The sequence below is a fragment of the Falco naumanni genome, chromosome 1, assembly GCF_017639655.2.
Source record: "Falco naumanni isolate bFalNau1 chromosome 1, bFalNau1.pat, whole genome shotgun sequence".
Classification (NCBI taxonomy): Eukaryota; Metazoa; Chordata; class Aves; order Falconiformes; family Falconidae; genus Falco; species Falco naumanni.
The window spans coordinates 64,509,681-64,533,079 of NC_054054.1; the positions used below are offsets into that span (position 1 = coordinate 64,509,681).

Sequence of the window (23,399 nt, forward strand, 5' to 3'; positions counted from 1 at the left end):
GCGTAGAGATAGAAAACTGTATGCTTACACTACAGCACACTGAACAACTGTCAGCAGAATTAAATATTTATTTATTTTTTGGTTGGAAAATGTCCCATCAATATAAAATCAAAATATTTTGTGGGAACTTGTTCTCTTTTGGTAGGGAAATATCAAAACAAGCCTTTTGGATGCTGCTGTTGTCATCAGTAATGTCAGATTGTTGTTATATTACTGTTTTATTGTACTGTTGAACATTAACATTTTAGTACTACCGGGGGGGCAGTCGTTCTATGGAAATGAAAGATTTGGTGACCCTTGAGTCAGCGTTGTCTGAAAGTCACAATCCTTTAGAAATTTTGGCTTTTTGTTCCAGGTCATTATAAAAATAGGTCTTCGCACATCACAAGTTCCTTTGGAGGGTAAGTTTTTCTGACCAGCACTGATCTGGACTCAGGTTATGGCCCCTCAGCCCTGCCAGAGCAACATAAAGCTCTTGAAGTTGATTTCATCCCTGCACCTTGAACTCATTGCATTTTTAGACCAAACAGGGAAACTGGTTTAGTTACCTAGAGGGGGTCTAACAAGGAATATTCCCTGTCCTTTTTAGCTGGTGCTATAAGTATTTTGTGGCTATTTCATACTCTTTCCTTTTCTATAGCTCATAACTTTCCTCTGCAGGTGGCAAATGTTGGAAAATCTTGGCAGTCATTGCCAAACTGACCAGGGAGAGTCTTAAGTTTGCTGATCACTGCATAGGAAGATCAATCATGCATCCTGCATTTTGCTTTGGGGGAAAAGGAGCAAGCGTGCCAAGGGACTTACTGGGTGATTTATTTATTTGCAATTCTGGGATGGAAACTTTTGTCTTCATAAATCTCATGTTAGGATAGGTATTGTAACTATGCCCGGTGGTGATATATTTGTCTATATAAAAATCAACGCCTTAACTGTGCATACGGAATAAACCTCGGTGTTTCATCCTAGCTGCGTTTTATATCCAAAGTTAACTAGGATTGTCCAGTGTTTGATTACATGGTAAGGTAAAGCTGTGTATTTCATCTGTATGGCTATATGCAAGGGCTAGATTCAGCTTCACGCTTGCATGAAGGGATTGGCATTTAGCAGGGGGTGCATCGTGTGCCAGATTTTCTGATGGTTGGGTGCATCTCACTAACAACAGACCAGCAAGGGGAGCTGAGACACGCATGAAAATGTCAAATGCTAGGAGCAGAGGCATGACAGTGACTTGGCAGTATTAGGTTAATGGCTGAACTCGATGATCTTAAAGGTCCTTTCCAACCTAAATGATTCTATGAGGTGACCAGCAAGAGCTAACTGTGAATATGGCCTTTTTTTTATGAGGCCATTGTTTGTTGCAGAGCTAAGCAACAGATGACTTTGGTTAAAAATTAGCATTAGTGCCTTTCCAGGGTATCTCTCTGAATGTGAGGCAGAGATTAATCCAGGCTCTGCATCTTCCTGAGCTGGGCTGAATTTCTTTCTGAATTTCCTGCTTTCCTAGGAACGCAGGCTTACTTTTCCACTTAATTTTGTGGGGCCCTCCTTCTCCAACCACAGCCTTCTCTGAATGCTTGGATGCTCACTGTTTTCTAGCTAAGTCATAGTGTGCATCCTCAGATGGTTGTGATATTTTCTCATTTCATTGCACCCCACAGTAAGCTTATCGCCCGCTCTCTTCTGTCCATGTTAGTGCTGTATTGATAGTATTCTAAATAGAATTCTGGACCTTTGATCTGAAACTAGGAGATGTGGACCAGATCAAGAAGGGTTTGTTGACATCGAAGTGTTGCTTCTAGCAGTGGCTATCTGACAGCAGCCTATCCTTTGCTTATATATGCTGATCAGTTCTGGTGTTTCCAGTGCATTACTTTCTCTGTGACAATCTTTGTAGCTGAAATTTGAGCAGTAGGAATGCCCACCTTAAATTACTCTTAATTTCTTCATCTTGGAAATGTCTTTCTCAATAGGAGGTCATTATAAATGACAGCAGTGAAATTTTGGTAGATGACCATCAGCTTAGGGAGATTATGATAGAATTGCTAAGTTCTCCTTTGTCCTGCACCCATTGAAAATGTAAGATGTATCAGTTCACCGAATCATATTATTTTAGTTTAGAAAATCGTACAAATGGGCCAAACTTTATAAACTGGGTTGATGACCCTTGCCAGCTTCTGGTGGTCAGAGGGTAGTGCCAAATATCTGCTCATGTTCCCATCTCTCTTTTTGCCCAGCTGTCCCCAGTAAAGAAGCCTATCAGCAACTGAGAGAGGAGGCCGACACAGATGACTATTGTTGCTGGTGGCCCATCACTGTGTTGTAAATCCCTGTGCTGTATTAGAAATACTGTAAAGTGTCCATTTTTGCCTCCCTACACAATAGCTTTTTCCCAGGTGAATGCAGTTGATCACCGTTTATATCGCCAGCCCTGTCCCACACCGAAGAGGGCTCTATCTACAGCTCGCATGGAATGCTGCAGCACTGCTGAAGGCAGTGAAGTTGCAGCCAATTGCACCGCTTAAAGATTTGGCCATTTGTCTTGAAACTGGCTTATCATCTCTGCAACCCCAGGGCACGTTGCTCCTTGCTTGCTTAATTGCCAGTTTAATCAAAACCTGACGTGCTGTTTCAAATATTTCTCCCGCTGAAAACTCAAGCTGTCACAGTGTTTCTGTGCATGTGTCTGGTGTATGCCATGAATAGCTAAAATGTATGGCTCTAATTTGTGGTGCGGTGAATCTGAGCGGACTTGAGCTGCCCAGGTGCTGTGCCTGTTTAACGATGTTCCCATAACCAATTCATCATTAACCTCCTTGTGGGAGGTTATCCCCAGCAGAGCTGGCAGGACACAGCACTTGAGTGCTCATCTGCTCCAGTGCAAAGTCCAGCAGCCCGACTGTTACCAGGCCACTGGGGGTTGGGCATGTGGGGCTATATTCTGCTCGCTTCATTTCCTACATACCCACCAAAAAATACAAGTTTTCATAAAGACAGGCTCAATGTTTTGCTGCCTGAAGTTAAACTTCAGAGCTGTCAGCTGTAGTGACCATGCTGTTGAGCTCAGTGATGGTTTCTCCGGGGCCTCAGCCTCTGTGATTGCAGGATTTTCAGTTCTGTTTAAAAGTACGATAGTCGTCTTGCATTTCTAAGTGGAAAGGGAAGCTTTAAAACCTAGTTACTGAAGACTGAGGCACAGCGAGGAAAGGCCCAAATCCGTAGTATTTATTATTTCTAATGGGTTTATTTGCTGTTGGCTTAGAATTCCTAGGATGTAATCTCAGAATTTGGGGAATCTCTCCTGACTTGTACATACTTGAGGATGACAGTGAAATGTTTTCCCAGCACCAGCTTTTGAGCAATGTCATTTCAAGCATCTGACAAACCTGGGCTTTTTCACAGGTTGGGGTTTTTTCTGCTTGTCTTAGATCTAAGTTTGTTCCAGCCATTTGTAACCTTTGTAATCAGCTTGACTGAGGTACCTGGGGAAAACATGCTTCCCTGCTCATCCAGCTTGTAAAGCAGAAAGTGTAGGTATTTGCCCTCAGTTCACATCACAGATATTTTGTTGCCCTCCACTTTTTCTTGCAATCACTCCCTTCTTTTGGTCTCACCTGTTAATAAAACATTCTAGTATTTTCTAAATCTCTATTTATCCTGAGCAGAAGGCTTCCTTTCTGTCAAGTAACAAGCAGTTTGCAATCTGGCCTCTCATCCGTATGAAACTAATTGGAGATTTTTTAATGGCTTCTTGCAAAGGAAAAGCTTTCAGAGAACTTGCTCCCTGAACATAGCAATACAGGATCAGATGCCAGGGTCTGCAACCTGCTGTGAAGGTGAGCAAGTGTTGTCCTTTTTGTAGATGTGTCTTGGTTTATCTCTCTCTCTTTTTTGTGTGTGGGTTTTTGTTGTTTGTTTGGTGGTTGGGTTTTTTTAGGGATTTCTTTCACCTCTGTTTACTGTCCCTCTTTGATTCTGTTTGTTTTGCCTGGAAATAACAAAAGCATAATTCCTCAAATCCAGTAACTGGAGGAGGAAACTCCATCTTTAATTAAGTCATCCTTGGAGAGAAGAAAAATGAAAGCTTGAACTGCACAAAAAAGTCGCCTGAGCAAAGGGGCTTAAAGTCACTTTGAAATGGTCGACTGGCACAGAGAGCAGTGCAGTCACCTTCCTCAGTGGTGTTCCGCCCCAGCCACAGGGGCTGCAGAAAGGAGGTAGACTTTTGGCTGGGGCTCGCCTGGGGTTCAGCTGGTTTGCTTAAGGACTGATGGCTGGTTTTAGAAAGGTGAGTTGATGCTGCTCTGAAAGTGACGCTGCCACAGTGGGTTCACAACTATTTTCACACTGGAATATTATTTTTTAATCTCTTTTTTGTCTTTAAGTAGATTGTGCTGCTTCAATAATCCCTCTGCAGCAAGTGGGCTTGTTTGTAATACAGGTTGCTGAAAGCTGAATACTCGCTTTTTATCAGATTCTTGTGTACATGTAATTCTTGCTTCAGTGGTCACTGAGCCATTCAACCAGTAGTACTTCATTTGAAACTATCACGTCAATCAGAGCTGGAATTGCCAATATTGATGAGACTCTGTATTCAACTGAAGGAGCGAACCCAGAAATCTTGCCTCCCTTTGAGTGGCACCAAAGCCACTAAATGCTGTTAGATACAACCCTAAATAAGAAGGATTGATCAGAATTGCTCTATCCTTTCCCTGATCTGGGGAGGGCAAGCATGTATCCATCCTGGGGACCTCAGCAATGAGGTAGTCATTTCTGTTGCTCAGTGTAAAGCTAATTCTAAAAGTTGTGAATCCCATGTAGTTTACATACCTGTTCAGAAATACTGGCATTTCTTCTATGCTCGGATTGCAAGGGGGTTAAGGAAGTGCTTCATGTCACAGACAGAGGCTGGGTTGGCCATGGAGTTGAAGCTTGGGTTTGTCAGTTTTATGATCAAAAGATCATTTAAGAAACCCAAATGCAAGGTTAAGGGTTTGCATGTTAAAGGAAGTTTAGCTTGAGATGGTTGTCAGGTCTAGCATATATGAGTATGTTAATCTGTACATTCATTAAAACAATTAAGGGGTTGTGGCTCTAAAGGGGAAAAAAACACCTCTTTTGCACTGAAGTGTTGGGTGATGGTGTTTCAGGGGTGATGATATATGACTAAGGACAATGTAATTATTGCCTGTTGCAAAGGAAAATATTCAGAACTAAAACTGTCTATTAACTTTATATCAGCAGGGAATCATAGAATGGTTTGGGTTGGAAGAGACCTCAAAGATCATCTAGTTCTAACCTCCCTGCCATGGGCTGGGACACTTTCCATTAGACTCAGTTACTCAAAGCCCCATCCAGCCTGGCCCTGAACACTTCCAGGGATGGGGCATATTTTACTGAAAAGAGCAAGAGCCTGAGACAAAAGAGGCTGTAAGGGTTTTCAGCTGGGCTGAAACATGCTACCTTTTGGGTGTACTTTTCAGACCCAATGGTCCCATTTTCAGTCATGCCGTATGCTTCCTGAAATCCTTTTTGCAGCCAACAAGCACATCAGAAACAATGTAGTGTAACATACATCTCCCCCTGCACGTATGCAGTTAGATCAGTGGGATCAGGAAATTTGGCAGTGCCTCGGGACCTTTGCCCTAGTGCTGGCAAGACAAAGCAGTGCCCTTGCAGACCTGTCTGCTGCCCTTGCAGAAGACAGACATCCAGCATGACTCATACAGTGTGAACGAGGCTCAGGCGAGAATTAATATGTATGATTCAAGATGTACCAATCAGGATCTTATTGTTCTAGGCAGTGTGCAGACTTACAAACAAAACTCATCCAGAGGCCTACAGTAACATCATGGAAACTAAGATAAGAATAATCCAGAGACATGCTTGAAGGGCCTGAAAGAATTTAGGTTCCAAATACAGAGTATCTGATCCTAAAAAATGGTATTTGACCTTGTATGAAACATCTGGTCTTTAGAATGATGTTTAATGTATGCACCTGTGTTCAGTGGGCTTGTGCAGTTTCTGATCCAGGGCAAATTTCTCAGTCCCTGACTGTGTAGAAAGAAATAAGTGTAGAACGGCAGCTTGAAGGAAACAGATGGTGAAACCTGTGTCGTTCCTAACTTCATGAAGCAATGAAGAAGGACATGATGAAGTTTATAAAGTCCGTAGCTGACTTCAGCAAAGCTAAAATTGGTAGGCTACAGACTTCAGATCTCTTTGAATCCATAAATCAACAATTCTGATGCCTGGGTCTTTAAAAAAAAAAAAAAAAAAAGGCCACATTGAGCACGGGTTCACCAGCTGAGTTTACAGCAGGTGGGTGAAGAGGAAAAACAAACAAATATCACCGTGTTTTGACACATAGCTAGAAAAACTGTGGTGAAAGACTCAATAAGCAAGACGACAGTCATTGAGTTTTAAAGCTATGTTATGTGCAAAGGTGAAAGGAGTGCAAAACCAACACAGCCCCAGTTTGTCTTTGCAAGGCACTTTTGGGCTGCTTGGCACATGCTTCACCTTACAGGACGGGGGATTTCTGGAGTTCCTGATCAAGGCGATAGAAGGAGATGCTCTTTTACTGACTGTGACAGGAACATGCTTAATCTTTGCTATAAAGCGGTAAGAGTGCTCCCAGGATTTGACCATCAAAAATTGTATTCAAAATTGTCACTGATGCGGAAAGGCTACAGATATATTCACAGCTAGGGACAAGGTTTAAAAATGCTTAGAATTCATTTTCTTTGAGCCAAGGAAGTGAGAGGTGATTCCTAATGATTATGGAAAACAATCCACGTAAGGCGTTTTTTGGATGGCTGATCCAGCAGCTTGCCTGTGATTGTCATTGGAGATACACTCAGGCCTAGGAGCTCTGCTTCCTATGTTGTTACTGTCTGCACCCAAAATATATTGACTTTGCCCTTGCTGGCAGTCAGAAAGTCCATATGCAATTGCTATATATGTTAGGGAAAGTGTATCCAGATCCTCTATCTGTGTGCAATAGGGAGATGTGAGACACTTTTAAGACCTTCCTCTTCCCCTCACAGGTTTCTCCATCCGGCTAGTTTAAGGAGCAATGCAGCAAAAGTAGGTGATCTCCCCTCTGCTCCCCCTTCTCTGAGGCTGAACTGAAAACACGGATTCCTTAGAAGGCTTTTGATTGAGAAAGAAAATGTGAAAACAGAGAGAAAGTCTGTCAGAGTTGGATCAGTTTGCCCAAAAAGCTCTGGTTTTCGGCTGACAGCATTTTAGCACTCAGAGGGGAGTTGTCAAAATCTCTCTACAGGCAGTCATGTCCTTCATGCTGAGACATACCTTGTATTATCTCAAAAACAAAGAAAGAAGGAAAAAAAAAGAATTAAAAAAAAGAAAGAAGATGAGGTGGCTTAGATTACTGTTCTATTAGGTCATGGAGAAAATACCCACCCTGGTTTAATTTCTTTATCAAATAACATAGTGTTAATCTCATTTACTGCTTGATCACTCGCTTTGGGATGGAGCCTGCCCCCTCTTGCAGGGACTCTGCACCATAGCTGAAGCTTGGCAGCAAGCTGGAAGCAGAGCCAGGCAGACTGTGCTGCCTGTCTCAAGGCTCCCATTGCAGATCAAAAGAAGTGATTAATGAAGTTAGGGTGCCCTGACCCTCTCAGAAAACAAATTACTCATCTCTTTGCACTTCCTTAATGAGAGCAGTTGATAATAATACCTGTAACAAAGAAGACTGCTTTAATGCTTTGTTGTCTGGCAGTCCTTTCTGGGCTGCAGCGGCAGTGAGGAATAGTCACAGAAGCCCATGGAAGACAGGAGTTAAGGTTTGTGTGGTATGTGGTTGTGTGGCTATGGAAGGTTCATTAAGCTGGACAAAAGGAGCCAGAGAATCAGGCCCATGCTCTGGAATTGTCTCCTGGAGGCTTGCAATCACGAATTCCTGGAGTGGAGGTGAGGTCTCACCTGCTTGGGAGGTGTGAAGAGGTGGTGCAGAGGGGGAGTTGCAGCAGAGGTATAGGCACTACCAGGAACATACGACATTGAGTTGGAGACCATGATATGCATGCAGAGACATACAGGCTGGAAAATAAAGGCAGAATTGGAGGGGATGTTTGCTATAGGCTGTCACAAATGAAGGAAAGCAAACGTGACAAATTCTTGGACCACATCTCACGATATTTCAAACCGCAAGACACTTCAATTACCATCTCTGGGCTGGTGACTCACAGATCTACCTGTCTGCTTCAGACATATCTCCTACCACGTAATCCAGCATCTCAGCTGATTTCTCTGGCAACCCCACCACTTTTGTATGCCTTTCCACTGAAATTTAAGCTCAGCATGGCAAGAGCTAATGCCCAGTTTCTTCTTTTCCCTGACTGCTCCCCTTTCTGCACGCACAAGAGCAGTGCAAGTAATAGAAAGACAGGGCTGTGTCCCAAACTGCCTGCAAGGAGTGAGCGTGCTGTAACGTATTTGACTTTGATTAAACCCCTGACCTGGAGTTGTGAGATGTAATTCTCTAAATTATGTTGGCAGGTGAATTACAAGCTGTCTGAAAGGTGGTGAAGAAAGGTTGCAATTGGTGGGAGTCTCCCTGGGGCAAGGAGACAGTCAGGTGTGGGGTTGGAGGGGATGTCCAGATACAATGCCACTACTGTTCCCAGGTGCAGTTTTACGTTACGGTTCAACTGATGGCTGTCCCCATCCCACCCCTGACTCTTTTTATTCTTATCCTTTGCATCAGATCTGGCACTGCTGCTACGGCAGCCTGAATTGATTCTGCTCATTGAGCCAGTGGAAAACTACTAATTATTGTTTTCGGTGGGTCGTTTTCCATCAGATCAGCTGTAACTCGCTCTGCACTTGCATTAATTGCCAGATCTGCTGCAAGGGAGGTGATGGAAATGTCTGGCTGTGTCCCAGGGGAGGGAATACCGCTGTGAAATGGGTTAGCTATAACATGAAGCTGCACCCTTGGCTGTCAGTGCCCAGCTAAAGAGAGATGGGGAACACAAGAAATGTGGATGGTAGCGAGAGCATAGCAGCAAAGGGCAGACCCTAAAGGAGCGCAGGCAGGGGAACAAATAAGACAGAAACATCTCAGGCAGGGAGGCAGCAGGATTCCCCCACTCCCCCCAAGAAAGTGAAAACAACAATTAAATCTTTTGATGGTGAGATCTGCTGCTCAGCATCTGAGGGGGAACAGTGGCCAGCCCCAAGGAGGTAACTTTCAAAACAATGTAAGGAACAATTAGGAACAATTTTGCCTCTGCAGGAGATGGACTGGATGGCTTTGGCTAGGTTTCCCCCAAAAAGCTCTTCTTAACTTCTCCATCCGAAGTCTTTTCAGCCTCCTGTTTAGGTAGAACAGGCTGGGCTTGTTGGAAAACATCCTGTTTGACTTCTGGGACAAGAGCAGAGTAAGAAGAGCAGGAGCTGGCACAGTACTCTTCATATCAGATAAAAACTTCGAGAGGTGGCCAAGAAAACCAAAACCTCCCTCTGCTTTGCTGTATTCAGTGTTGCTGAACCCACTGGGTGGTTTGTAATTACCAATATTTGTTATCTGCCCCAGGGCTCTGATGAAGGCATTGCTCCAAATCCCTTGGTCGCCTCTGCACCAAAATCCCTCTCCTCCTCCTCCTCCCTGTGTTCTAGTGCAGGTGACTGGTAAATTGTATTTCGTAGCACAGCAAGAACAGCTAGGAGGGGAAGAATAATATGATGTGTCAGGTTTCTTTTTTATAAAGTTGCCAGGCAAGCTTTTGGGAAGCAAAGCTCAAAAAACATGCAGCCCTGCAGGTCAGCTCCCTGCATCAGGCACTGGGGAAAGCCAGACCTTGATACAACTTTCCTCCATGTGCTGCTGTATGATGGGCAGGGGGGGGGGATAGAAGGTCTTTAACATTGTTTAATTATAATGATGTGTGAAATATTTCCCTTTTTTTTGGGTTTTGTTTCTGTTGGTTTTCCACCCTGCCCTTTATACTAGGCTCTCATACTGCAGACGTGCACTGGAGGATGCAAAGCACCACTGGAGCCGAGGTGCTGCTAAATTAAATGTTTTAAGTCCTTTACAGAGGGGTGAGGTTCATCTAAACACAAAACACAAATTACAATGTTTGCACAGCAAAACAAGGAATCTCTGTGGCTTGAAGCTTCTTCACCTCTGACTTCAGCTGGGATAGGAGTTTCTGAGTCCTAAACACTCCTTTGAAAATACGCAGCTGCCACTAGTGAAAAGACTCCAATTGCTTCAGCTGCTATAATACTCAGGCAGTTTTTAACCCATTCATTTGGCATTATTTTCGGCATTATTTTTGCCTGTAGTTCAAACCTAGCCTCTGCCCTCCCAGGTAATGGCTGTCACATGAGGGACAGTTTGATCATCAAAAAAGGCCATTTTGATTTCCTTCCTCTCATAGTTAAGGGTGGTGGTTGTTGCAACAGATTCAAAGCAGGAACAGTACGTTCTTGGAAAAGAGTAGTCCATTTTATCACGCTTTCTGCTCACACAAGCATGCTGCCAGGCACTGCTTTTAGATTTGCATTTGCTTTAAAACACGAGGTGCATGTGTGACAGGGACTGGGCCAAACATCTGCCCAGCGAGCTTTCTTCCTTGAGTCCAAGGTTTTCTTCGTGTTTGGCAGCCCCCATGGCTGAGCCTGCAGGTTGCTGTGGTGGGTGCTGGGAACTCAGCCACAGCTTGGGACAGGGAGGTGAGGTGACCTCTTGCTTCTCATCTTCAAATTGGTTCCTTCTGAGTTTTCCTGTTTACCCCTCTCATTGGAAGGCAGAGAAGCAAAATGCATGCATCAAAGCAGGTTTTTACTTAACAAAAAAGCGCACTCCTGCATCTCCTACACTCAGACTTTAAATAACCTGTAAGATAAGATACGTGAGTACACAATATTGGTGTTTGAAAGAGCTAATATATACATTTTATGACAGCTTCAAAAGCAGTTAATAGCTAATCAACATATAGATTTGCAATATTATAAGTTTGCTCCTGTCAAGAACAGTATGGGAGAGCAAACATTTACTTGCTATGCTGGTACTTTGCACAGGAGCCCTCTCCTTGACGTGGATCGTAGGCTCTCTGTCGATGTCCATTGAGGCTGCTGGGTTCAGTAATCTCCATTTTCAGAAGGCAGCCATGACCAGGAGCCAGCAGTCCCTCTGCATGCTGCCATGCTTATAGGTACCGCACTTCTCCTGATGCAGTTGCTTTAAGCTTGCAATGATTCCTGGTATGAAATACAAGAGGCAAAATGGCAAAAGAACAGAGATAATGTAGTCAGAGAGCATCCTTTGGAAAAGAGGGTTTTCTTGTATTCAGAGGCATGTGTGGCTCTGAGGGAAGGACGGGGAAATAACCCTGTGAGGGAGAGAAGAGGGAGCAGATGAGTTACTGCTACCCTAAGGAGTTAAAAGGGCAATGAAAGATGAAAGAGAGATACACAGATGAAAGAGACATACTCCATAGAAGTCCATGAATAAATGAAGCAGTGGACAGAATCAGTGCTAACACTGACATGTCTGAGGTAGTGAATGGCTTTGTAAAAGCTTTATTTAAAAAGAAAGCTTTTAATGCAAAATGGAAAAGGGTGTGCAGTGAGGAAATCATGTTTTGTAAAGTTAGTCGTTGATGAAAGGCAGAAACAAAGGCTGCTGGGTGAAGTCTGAATATATACCACGTAATAGTTCTGAATGAAATTTGTTTAATGGCATGTCAAAAGAGTTTGTTAGCAAACCTACGAGCTTTTTATTTTCTATTTCTGTATGTTTTTTATATGCCTACACATTATGGAGTTCGAAAAGACTCATAAGTGGAGAAAAAGGACAAGAACAAAATGTCCTAATTTTGGAAATTAAAAGAGGATGAGAGGGATGATCCTGGAAATTGCAATCTGACAAAGTGGAGTGTAGTTTTCAGATAGATAATAAATCAGATTTTTGAAAAAATCCTGTTAACAGTTAGAGGATTACAGAAACGTGGCCAAAAAGTAATGTATTTTTTTTTTTACAGATCAGATCATCACAGACAAACTGGACTGCTTTTAAAAATGGAGTTTTTCAGTTACATAAAAAAAAAGGCCACAGCATGCAAAGGATACTTTATCTGATATTAGTAAAAATGGCAGTGTTTTCCAAGGCTTTTCCTTAGGATATGTATTCAGCATACCTAGTCTGTTCCCTTCCCATTGTTATAAAAAAAAAAATACATGAAGAACTGAAATCAAAGTCTCAGGAATTGATGTGCAGTTTCATGTTTATAATTAACTTATTTCATTAGTGATCCAAGCTAGTAGGCAAACAGAATGAGGGATTAAGTCCATGGAGATGGCTGCATTCAGAGGTACTGACAAGGGGCGCAGGAGAGGCAGTGCACGGGAGCACCTGGTCATCAGAGGTACCAGCACAAAATTAAACTAAATCCTCTGCATGAAATGCTGGCTAGGCTATCTGAGAATGATCCAGGAACTGACGAGCCCGTGGAAGACAAAAACATACTGAAAAAGGCTGGAAAACAAGTGAAAAACTGAGCAAGAGATGCAGTCTGACATAGCACCAAAAAAATGTGTTGCAGTGATCGTGTCTGGATGAGGACAGTAAGGAAAGAGGACTCTCACCCCTTGAGTCAAATAGTTTTAAGCATGTTTGTTTAAAAAAATATGTATCTCGGTGGCTTGTCATTGCTGCTGCCGCAGCTGGGTCGGGCATGGGGGCAAACTGCAATTTAGGTGCATGACTGTCCGTGCCCACCACAGTACCGTGGGCACTGAGCAACAGTAACAAAGGGTGAGGACCAGCCATTCTGGTGATTTTCATTCTCTTCATGACATTTTTGGTACCAGAGCTTTAGGAGACAAGTGTCAGGTGTTTAGGAGGTGTCTCATCAGATGCTTTAAAAAGGATTATTTTTAGTCTACTAAATGTTGGTGGTGTTTCTCTTTGCTTTTGGTGGTTTGAATCTTCCAGGCTTGCATTTCTATTCAGGTTTTCTCTGTAAAAGTACACAGTAAAATTTCAGCAAGAAAATGAACAAAGGCTGGGCAGAAATGTTTCTCACATGTATACATAATGGTAAGAGTTGTGGTCTAGGAAATCAAATGTTATGGGCACTGGATACTTGGCATAGAGTTAGGAGGGAGATCTGCCCTGTTAGATGCTGCAGACAGTGGGTAAGCTTCCAAAAAGGATCTGGGGAAAGTGGGTTTAATAGATAAAGAGACAAGACTACTTTGTTGCTACTTTCCTTGGTTAGTTGTGCATTCGCAGATTTTTTTCTGTACTTTTATATCCTGGCATCTGTAGATGACTAAATCACTTAGGGGCAGATTTTTGAAGATGTGTGGATGTTTATATTCTGTCTATGAGCATCCAGATCCCTTAAAAAAAAAAAAAATCCCTTAGGCTAAGCTATTACATTTCCTTGAGTCTTCACAAAACATTATCTTTGTTCTTCTAAGTTACTGGCTTTTTAAAATGTGTTGCATCTCTCATGTGTCAGGCCTGAAAATAATGGCCAGCCAGATACTTTTTCTAATCCGCAAACATCTCCCCTGTTTTCTCTACTCAAGGAAAGCCGTGTCACCAGGTAGACTTTCAAGGTCATATCTGTATTTTGCTCCTGAAACCGGTGCTACCAGTGCTTCTTTTTCCATTGCCACAGCATGTGCATATGTCCTGGCTATTACAGATTGCAGATGCTGTATGTCTGTCTTCATTGAGAGGGGCAACGTGAGCAGAAGACATGGAGTTTGTAGCTACCTGTGTCCCATTTGCTGTTTGCCCTGTCTCATCTGAGGCGCTTTTGACATTTATGCAGTGTTGGCCAGACCTGAATCCTTGTGGTATGATACAAAAAAAGTGGACAAGGACTGACCCTCGGTTGTCTTTTAGCCCTAGCCCTTGTTGCCTGTTGCTACCATTCACGGGGAGCCACGGCCACTGGCCATGTCGGTGGCCAGACCTTGCCAGCAAGAGCAATAAGGAAATGGAGTCCAGCCTTAGCGATTCGATATGAAATTGGCAACTTGGTCGCATGTTACTTTGGTGATTGCATTTGATTGCTGTTCACTTTTTTAACTGGGAGATGGCTGCAGAGACACCAGATGGTTATAGTCAGGATGGGATTTGGAGAAGGCCATGCAAGTTGTTATCATACAAGGCATGCTCAACTTTCCACCAGCAACAGACACCTTAACCTTTGGTATTTTGTTATTTTGTTGGAAGCTGACTTTCCACCCCGCCTCCTTTTTTTTTTTTTTTTTTTTTTTTTTTTTTTTTTTTAATAATAACTAAAACCTGAACCACTTATTTAAAGAGGTGCAGTTATTTTTGGAGTGTCCTGCAAAATCCAGGAAGGACCTGACACCTGCCGTTTCCTCTCCTATAGGCATGGGCACCAGGCCAGTAATGTGGGTAGCTCTTCAGGTCAAGAAGCAGTCAATCAAATAGGCTGATGCGGGTAGAAATGAAAGCTTGACAGCTGGAGAGATGGTCGTGCAGGCAGGGGGAGGCCATGTCCCACCTCCTGGTGCAGCACAGTTGTCAGCCCAGGCCCAACATACAGAAAAAACAGCTGAAGGACTGGGCAGTTTGGAGAGGGTGGTGTTGAATGTTTCTGCCATCTCTTTTTCACTAAAGGCTTTCACATTCCCCTGTTGAAGTGTTTTTCTGCAGTAGCTGGAACTGGAGAGGCAAGATTGGAGTTAGTGATTCCTAGAGCTGGGACCTGAAGTAACCAAAATGCAAATAAAAGGGACTGGGATTTGGCAACACTTGGCAAAACTTGTCCTGTCAATCTTTGTGACTGACTTGAGCTGCACCAGTGATGTCAGCCTCAAAATCTTGCACAGTTCCATTGGGTAAAATTCTGGGGTTTAATGGAATCGGTGGCAAAAGTTGTAACAACATTAAAGCCAGAAGAACCGTTTCTCTGAGCCTCTCGTTTGGCCTCCTGACTCAGTTGTCTCCATGTGCTTGTGTACCAGTCCCATTGTTAGGGTTTGCTTCAGGCACCCCACACCTTACCTCTCTATCCTCAACCCTCTGAGACGTCCCCATTGCCAGTAATGGTAAAACCAAAGAAAAAATGGGATTCTGTTGATTAACAAGAAGGTTTACAAGGTATCTTGATCATGAATGTGTAATTGGGGACACAGATAGTAGCGGAGAGCCTTTGTTCCCCATACAGGAGGACTGTGATGAGTCTGAGGAGCAACTAAGCTGGCATTCATGCCCAGAAAATGAAGCATAATAATTGTTTCCGATGTTTTTTTCTGAAGAGAGTATTAAACCCCAAAATTTTATTTTATTAGCATTGCAAGAAGGGTAAAGTCCAACTGAAGTCAAGTTTGATTTTTAGTTTGTGTGCTTACTGAAGTCAAGTTTGATTTTTAGTTTGTGTGCTTTGCATCAGCAGCAAGTAGATAAAAGCTTTCTGCAACTTGTTTCATTTATCACAAGAGAGCATTTGATGTTACAGCTTCCTCCATATTAGGTAAAAGCTTTTATAAAACATTCATAAACTTTCATAGCTATTACTGAATTGTAATGAATGTCTAAACAAACTCACAAATGTTTTGTAGTCTTTTTATATAGTGTGCATGTATCTTCTTTACCCCAGCCTAGCCCTTTAAGCCTGCAGATGCATTCTTTCTTGTATTTGAAATCACTTGGTCCCAAGAAAACCATGTAAAAAACCCCTAAAAAAATCAAAACAAACCCATAAGCTAGCAGTGGGCAAGAAAAGCCACCAGCCTCCTGGGATGCATTAGGCAGAACGTTGCCAGCAGGTTGAGGGCGGTGGTCTTGCCCCTCTGCTCATCACTGGTGAGATGTATCTGGCTGTTGGGGGTCAGGGCTGGGCTACCCAGTACAAGAGAGACAAAGGCATACTGGAGCTAGTCCAGAAAAGGGCCACAATTATGATTAAGTGACTGAAACATCTCTGCGTGGGGAGAGGCTGAGAGAGCTGGGACTGTGCAGCCTGGACCAGATGTGATCCACGAGCTCTTACTGATGTATATAAGTACCTGGTTGGGGGGAATAAAGAAGATGGACCCACACCCTTAGAGGCATTCGGTGACAGGACAGGAGGCACGAACTGAAATACAGGAAATTAGTTAAACATAAAAAAAGGTGGTTTTTTTCCTGTGATGGTTGCCAAGCACTGGTACAGATTGCCCAGAGAGGTTGTGGAGTCTCCATCCTTGGAGATACTAAAAATCATACTGGATGCTTGCCGTGGCTTTTGTGGCCTTTGGGCTGAACTAGGTGATTTCCAGGGCTCCCTGCCAACCTCAGTTATTTTGTGTTTCAGTGGTATCTTTGATGCAGCAAATGGGGAGCCTGTCCTATGGTTGTAAGGACACTGATCCTGCATATTGAGCAGAGCAGTTGGAGTGAGAGCAGACCATCTGCCTGGTTCTGCTGCAGAACCAAGCAGCTATGAAATGATGACTTGTGCTCACTAATGACATCAATAGATTTTTAACATGTAAATGAGAAGGGGAAAGCAGGGTAACTCATTATTAGTTATGGGTTTGCCTGAAGCTGATTTCCCATGTTAAAGCACTTAAAAGCAAATATAGAATTCATGGTGTGGTGGTAGATTTTAAACGTGAATAATGTCCAGTTGTTGTAATGGCTAATAATGCAAATTATCTGAGTCAGCCTCAGAATAAAGTGGTAAATATATCCTGCCCATTCAAGACAGACTTTTTTTTTTCCCCCTCCCCTTTCCATTAATATTTTATCCCCCCTTGACGAGATGCTTTCAACATATTATGTGTATACCGGCATACTGCATTTATGGTATTCCTGGATGTCATTACAAAGAAGCTTAAAGACTGTACCACTGCTCCGCTGCCTGTGAAGCTAGCTTGGAAATTACTTGGAGCAACAACAGCAAGTGTCAACAGGGAGCCATATTAATTATTTGGAATGTGTCTCATAAGAGGAATCAACTGCTTTTATTGCAGCACAAATATTACTTGAAACAGGAAGGTTACTCTAACTGTTATTGTAATCTATGTGTCATTAACTTTCCATGTTTAGAGAAAGAGATTAACAACCCTGTAAATTGTTATAGTAAATAGATGAATTATAACAACATGTTTTTATTATAAATAGAAGTTTCTTGATATACTTACCTCCAAATTACTGGAGAAGATTTGAGTCTTTAGCAACTGGGAAAAGCTGCATGGTGGTGTTGGGAACCAAAAAGCTCCTACTCAGGTGTAAGCAATGCTGAGTTCCACAAACTCCTATCTGCTCTTCTGCAGGTGGGGAAAACAGATGCAGTTGTACTTCATACCATGCTTCCTTTAAAAACTACTGTGACCGAGAAGTGCTTGCTTCCCTTTTAGAGTGAAAATAACAAATTAAATGTGCTTGTGTGAAATCAGTTGTCTTCTGTGGCATATGGCCTTTTGAGAGAATATTTTCTAAAATATATGTGGTAAAGCAGGTGTAACTAAAGTTCAGCATAATACCCATGCATGCATGGGAAAAGCAAAAGAAATGGGAGTGTTTTCAACTCTTTATCAGGTGTCTCCACAAAATGGAAGTTCATTGCGAAAAATACACAGTAGAACAAAATACTTTAAATCTGTTTTGAATCCAGTGCCCTAAAAATGCTGTATGTTTAATGATAGCCCTGATAGATCTCTGCAGGAAATAGTGGAACTAAACCACTTATTTGTCCACAGGGCAGGCTCACCATGGGCAGGTTTCCTACATTGCCCCACCGATCCACCTCGATTCGGATCTGGAGAGACCACCATCCAAGGGTGAGTTAGCAATGCAGTTTACTTCTGCAAGGACAGGTATACCTTAGGTCCTGCCCTTTGCCATCCTCCTTTTCTTCCTAATGGCAGTACACAGGCATAGGGGGCTTGTGACAGGCTGCAAAAAGGCAAATTTCAGCTGCCCATCAGGTGAGTAAAGGTACAGAAGTGGTTGTGTGGTGGTTCAGGCTGGGATTCAATCTGCGTTGCCGTTGCTCAAGGGTTTTTCTAGAGTCTGTGAGGACACATTCACTCTAGAGGACGATTCACATTTTAGGTGGGCTGATTGCCCTCAGGAACAATGCTAGTGGCTGATACAGATGGAGTCACTCTACAATAGCCCTGCTAAGATAGGTTCCTCTCTTGAATGGTGCGAATAAGGTGATACGAATGTGAGCCCTTGATTTCCCTGCCCTTTGGAGGATCGTCCCCTGGCTGTGTTGTGATGAACCCCCAGTGTTTGGCTGCGTGGCCTGGGGAAATAGGCTTGGTCCCAGAGCAAGCATCTGTGCTGGTGCAGACTTCTTACACACCTCTCTTTGCTCCTTTTAATTAGGTTGTCAATATTCAGGTAGGATATCAAAATGACCACCTTGTCCTTCTTGGAATGGATAACAGCAAAGTTAAAATCAAACAGGTAGATGGAGGGATTTCTTGGTCAGCTCCAGAAATGTGTGTGAACATCAAACGCAGGGGACATTGTGGAAGAAGAGAAGGGGAGGAAGAAGACAGCCAAAGCATGTTAGCAGGGAGATAAACTGTACCTTAGGTTTGGGGGTTTTGTTTCTCCTACTCTCTAAAGGCAGGAGGGGTACAGGATTGACCTTTGTAGTGTTTGTCACCATTCTGCCCCAACACTGTAAGACTGTGAGTATGTGTGTGCACAAAAGTGCTTCTCTGTGTGCTCACAGTTGAAAAAATGCAGCATGTTAATGCACAGTTAATCTGGATAGGCACACTGTTGTTATGTAATAGGAAAAAAGCTGTCTTCTAAATCTCACTTCGTTACCTATCTCTAATATTTGGGGAGACAGAAGAACATTTGTGTCAGTGAATTGCAGCTGCAAACTCTGTTCCTCAAAATGGCTCAAGAACTTTGTAGGATAAATGAAAGCATACTGTTAAAAGCGATACGCTCTTGGCATGAAAGGCTTCCTTAGTGTTGAGTGTGCTTTTCCACGAGCATCCATGAGGCTAGATCTGTAACTTGATCAAGTAAACATTTGCTGGGTTTTTTTTTTCCTTTGTAAGCATGAATGTATGTTTTTTTAGCTGGTGCACTAACAAAAAAAAAATAAAAATTAAGGAACTGACTCTTGCTGCACAGAAGCAGCTTCAGTACTATTACTCCTTGGTGGTTCCTCTTGCATCTCTGCAAGATGGAACCGTGTGCTGGGTGGTGGAGCCTGGGTATAAGGATGCTGGATTCACAGCCCTGTCTCCAAATCTGGTCTTCTGAGTCAGGCTGGTCACGTAAAATCTCCTGGTGGTCCACAACCTCTGCTCAGCTTTGTGTGAACGACCCTGAGATTTGACACATGCATTTGAGGTCGTCAGCTTCTTCTAAGCCACTTGAAAACATCCAGTTCTGTGATAAAATTTACTACCTTGCTTTTTTAGCAGAGCACTCCAGTAAGGCAGAGACAGTTATGACTTCCAGGACCTTCTTGCTCAACTCTGTCTTTGATGTGGGGTGTGATGATTCAGAGCTTATTCAGAGTAGGTCTGTGTAAATTCCTTGCTGTGGGTTCTGGAGCAGCCTATGGAAGACTCAAGGACACTGGAACAGCAGCAGCCAAATAAGCTGCACTTTGCTTTCTCCAAGATAAAAGAGCTCAAGACTAACAAATATCTTCAGTGATCTGCTGTTCATGAGGGCATAGCTACCTCTGCAAGATGAATGGCACTGCCACCAGGAGCAGGACAAAGCAGGTCAGGCAGAACAGTTGAAGAGAAGGTAAAATGGAGTTTATCCAAGATAAACTGTTACATTAACTGCTTCCGCTGAGGCCTTCACCCCGCAGTTGAGAGATCTTAAAGAAAGGGCTGCTCAGGGTGGAAGGACTTGATGTTATTCCTGCCACGCACTGGTAAAAGGACTCAAATCCCCTTGTGTAACTTAGTAAGAGAGGGCCAGGGAGGCAGCCAGCTCTGTAGGCATCAGTCTATTAGCTGGTGACTAGGGGTATTAAAAACGTAGTAATCGGTACTGTCCCCTGGAGGAAGAGCAAGGTTTTCCTCTGGCCCTGGGATCTGGGACGTGTAGCTCTACTTATGCGTCCACTGCCTTGTTTCCAGCCTCAGTGCCCCAAATCCATTACAGTGGTGCAATAATAATGATTCTTTTTTTTTTTTTTTTTTTTTTCTCCCCTAAGCATGTGAGGATTATGAAGTGGTTTTGTTTGGCTGCATTTTCTGACACCTTAGGACATACTCTGGTCACATTACAAGCTTCATCCCATCACCACAAGAGCTGTTTTAAACAAGGGATGCAAAAACACCCCTGTCTTGAAGCTCTTGTTGGTTCATCACATTTCCAGTAGCTGGAAGTCTAAAAAAGGAGCAGCATTATGACAGTCGTCATAAACTACTAATGCTTTTGGTTGTTGCTTTGATGCTCTTAATTTCCCTTCTGTATTCCTGCTTGCACCGGGCTGAACACCAGGTGCAGGTCAATGCTGCATTTAGAGTGGCAAAAAGAAGAAGCCACTGTACAATTTTAATTGTAATAAATGGAAATGGAGCCAGGGTAGAGATATAAAAGCATCTTTCCTTCCCGCATTATTAAAACAACAGTACAGCTTTAGTGCTCCTGTGGGTCTGTGCAGTTGCAATTCTCAGCTGGCAGGTTTGCTTGTAACTGCCTCTTCCTTCTCCTTTTTAAAAATTCTATCACTGGTGATATTTACGTACATTGTTTATGGATGCAGGACATTTTTACCTGCCTTTCAGAGTCCTGATGCTAGTAGTGAATAGAGTATAAGCTCCAGTAGTTTAGTAGTACATTAGTGTCATCGTGCATTACAGGGTAATTACTCTGAGCCACTGCTCTGCATAGTAACTCAGTAATGACACCTTAAATCACTTAATAGAAATAAGGCCCTGAGTCAGCATTTTTTTATCAAGACGATTCTTATTCCCCACCCCCTTTTTTAATTGGAGGGTATTTTGAAATTATTTCTGTATACGAAGTACTGTTAACCATTATTTTTACATCTCTTCTCAGTCTAATGATCCAGACGTGATTACATGATTTTTATGCAACTGTTTACACCATCTATATGCAAAATAATTCCAGGGGTAGCCGAGACCTCAGGTTGTGTTCTTATAGACTGAAGATTAAACCTATGCTTAAAAATGTATCACTGGTTACTGACAGTAGCAAGGAGCTTCATAGGTGAGGGTGATGCTGATAGCCTGGCTTAGAAAGGGATTTTATGGAATTACCCTATATAGCAATAAACTAAATTTAGTGTTTGGACTCAAATTCTGCCAGGTGCTAAAACACAGCAAATAAGTGAATTAAGCTCACCAAATCCACACACTAAAACTATTTATAAAGCTTTATAGAAACAGATTTTAACGTATCTGTGGAATCATATTAAACATGAAATACATGCCTGGCGTTTAAAGCTAGGCAGTCTGAGGAGCTCTCATCCCCTGCTGAGATAGCGTTTCGCAAAGGTTTCCTTCAGAGTTGGATCTCAGGGAGCAGTTGTCTTGGAGATTGATATGCTTGAAGTCAGTGCATTTTCAAAACATGAATTGATAAGCAAAACCATGTCTTGGTCCCCAGTTCTAGAAATAAATAGCAAATAAAGGAGTGATGGGAGATTCTCGCCCTTCTGTGCAGATTTCTGTAGCCAAGGAGGTCGTTCTGGCCCCCGTTAAGGCACTGTGGTTTCTTGTTTGCTTGTAAACCTCAGTTGTGAGGTTCAGTCTCTGTAGATGCAGAATCTCTCCCTGCCCCTTGGGCTGCATGTCGGGGAGACAGCCAGAGGTTTTGCTGTTTTTTCCCCCCTTTGTTCTCCAGCTCAGTGGCATGTCCCTTTGTGCTTTCTTCTTTCAAAAGTTGGATTCATTATGACATTTTTCTCCCTCTTCACATTTGCAACATCTGAGGGAGAACCATTCCTAAACGTCAGAAGCATTGTGAAATCTTATTTAGAAAAATAGAGCAGGTTTTTGGATGCACGTCTTCTTGGTCCTTTTTTTTTTTTTTTTTTTCCTCTCACAAAGGTCCCAGAGAGGGTCGATGGCTTTGCAGATGATGTGGGAGGATCTGACAGCTGGGCTCCTTGCACAGCCCTGGTCCTCCTTCCCAGGTCCAGAGAAAGGGGAGCACTGAGCAGCGAGGCCTAATGGCACTCCCTGCCTTAATTCAAGCTGACACACGGAGTCGTGCATCCCACGCTTGCCAGGCCTTGAGACACCAGCTCTCTTGCCTCTCCTCCCCCGGGTCTAGCGCTGAGAGAGAGGTGCTGTTCAGCAGTCCCTGCTCTGAGCTGGTGGTGGCCAGCCACCTCCTGTTTCCAGGCTTTTTCTTCTTCTACTTAAGTCCCCTTGGGAAAGCCATTTCCTCGGGTTGAGAGTCCTTTACAGTGTCCCTCTGATGCCGTTTGAGGTCACGCTTTTGCTCATCCTGTTCTTTCCCTTTAGAGTTAGTTACAGCTACATGTTTCCATCTTCTTAAGGCGATACTGTTTTCCTGCCATCCTTCAGGCAGGAGAGTCCAGGGGAGAGGCTAATTCAATGCCTTTGAGCCAAGAGAGACCACGCACTGGGTGCTGGTTGGGGTCCCTCACACTCAGGACCCTTATATCCTTTTTCCCTATGCAATGCCGGGGTGCTATATGGTGTCCTGCTCTTCCTTGGTTATGTATGTACAGAGGTTTCCTCCTTGCTTTTGTTCAGACTTTTCTCCAAGTTTAACTGCTCTTAGGGCTTCTCTGTGACTGCCTGAGCCTGCTGAAGGCTCTGCGTCCCTCCAGCACGGGATGTGAAGGCTCAGTGCAGTAAGCCAGCAACACAGATGCAACATTTTCACATCCCATGTGACTTTTCAGGCAAGCAGTTTACGAGACATGCAGGTAATTGGTGTTGTATCGGTTGGATGGGAGATGACTGTTCACCATACCTGCACAGTCAATGGAAAGGTTTCGCAATAACTACAAGCTTCATAGGTACTATGAATTTTCAGCTGCCTTGTTTTGAAAAGGTCTGTACAGGTTTTTTTGCTGGGTTGCTTTGCTGTTTCTTTTTCATTTGAACTCTGCCTTTTGTCGTGGTGGGCAAGCTCATTTAAAGCCTGTGGCTGGAGATGAATCTTCAGACAGCTTAGTGTGGTGACAAGGGTGGATTTTGGCCAGTGGTGGATGAGTACACAGGAATACATTGCCAGGTATGGAGCTCATTTGGGCTGTGAAGACACTCAAGGGGTGAGCTCTGATACAAGGATGCGATGCTTTTCTGTCTTATCCAGGGCTGTCTGGAAATTCTGTCGTTGTGGCTCAGATCTGCACCAAAATGTCCACCTTGAACAACACTGATTTCCCTGAAGCAGGTAGCTGATTGGAACATGGGCTACGCTCTGTATTTATTAATTCCTC

General features: G+C 43.3%; 1 protein-coding gene across 14 annotated transcripts in view; it reads left to right on the forward strand.

The window, feature by feature from the left end:
• Window positions 1-23,399, forward strand: part of ADGRL3 (adhesion G protein-coupled receptor L3) — a 527,115-nt gene that overhangs the window by 358,896 nt on the left and 144,820 nt on the right. For all 14 annotated transcript variants that reach the window (XM_040596934.1, XM_040597007.1, XM_040596917.1 and 11 more), the window contains one exon: window positions 17,713-17,793. In XM_040596934.1, coding sequence (XP_040452868.1) covers window positions 17,713-17,793 — 81 coding nt within the window. The remainder of the gene's footprint in view (window positions 1-17,712; window positions 17,794-23,399) is intronic.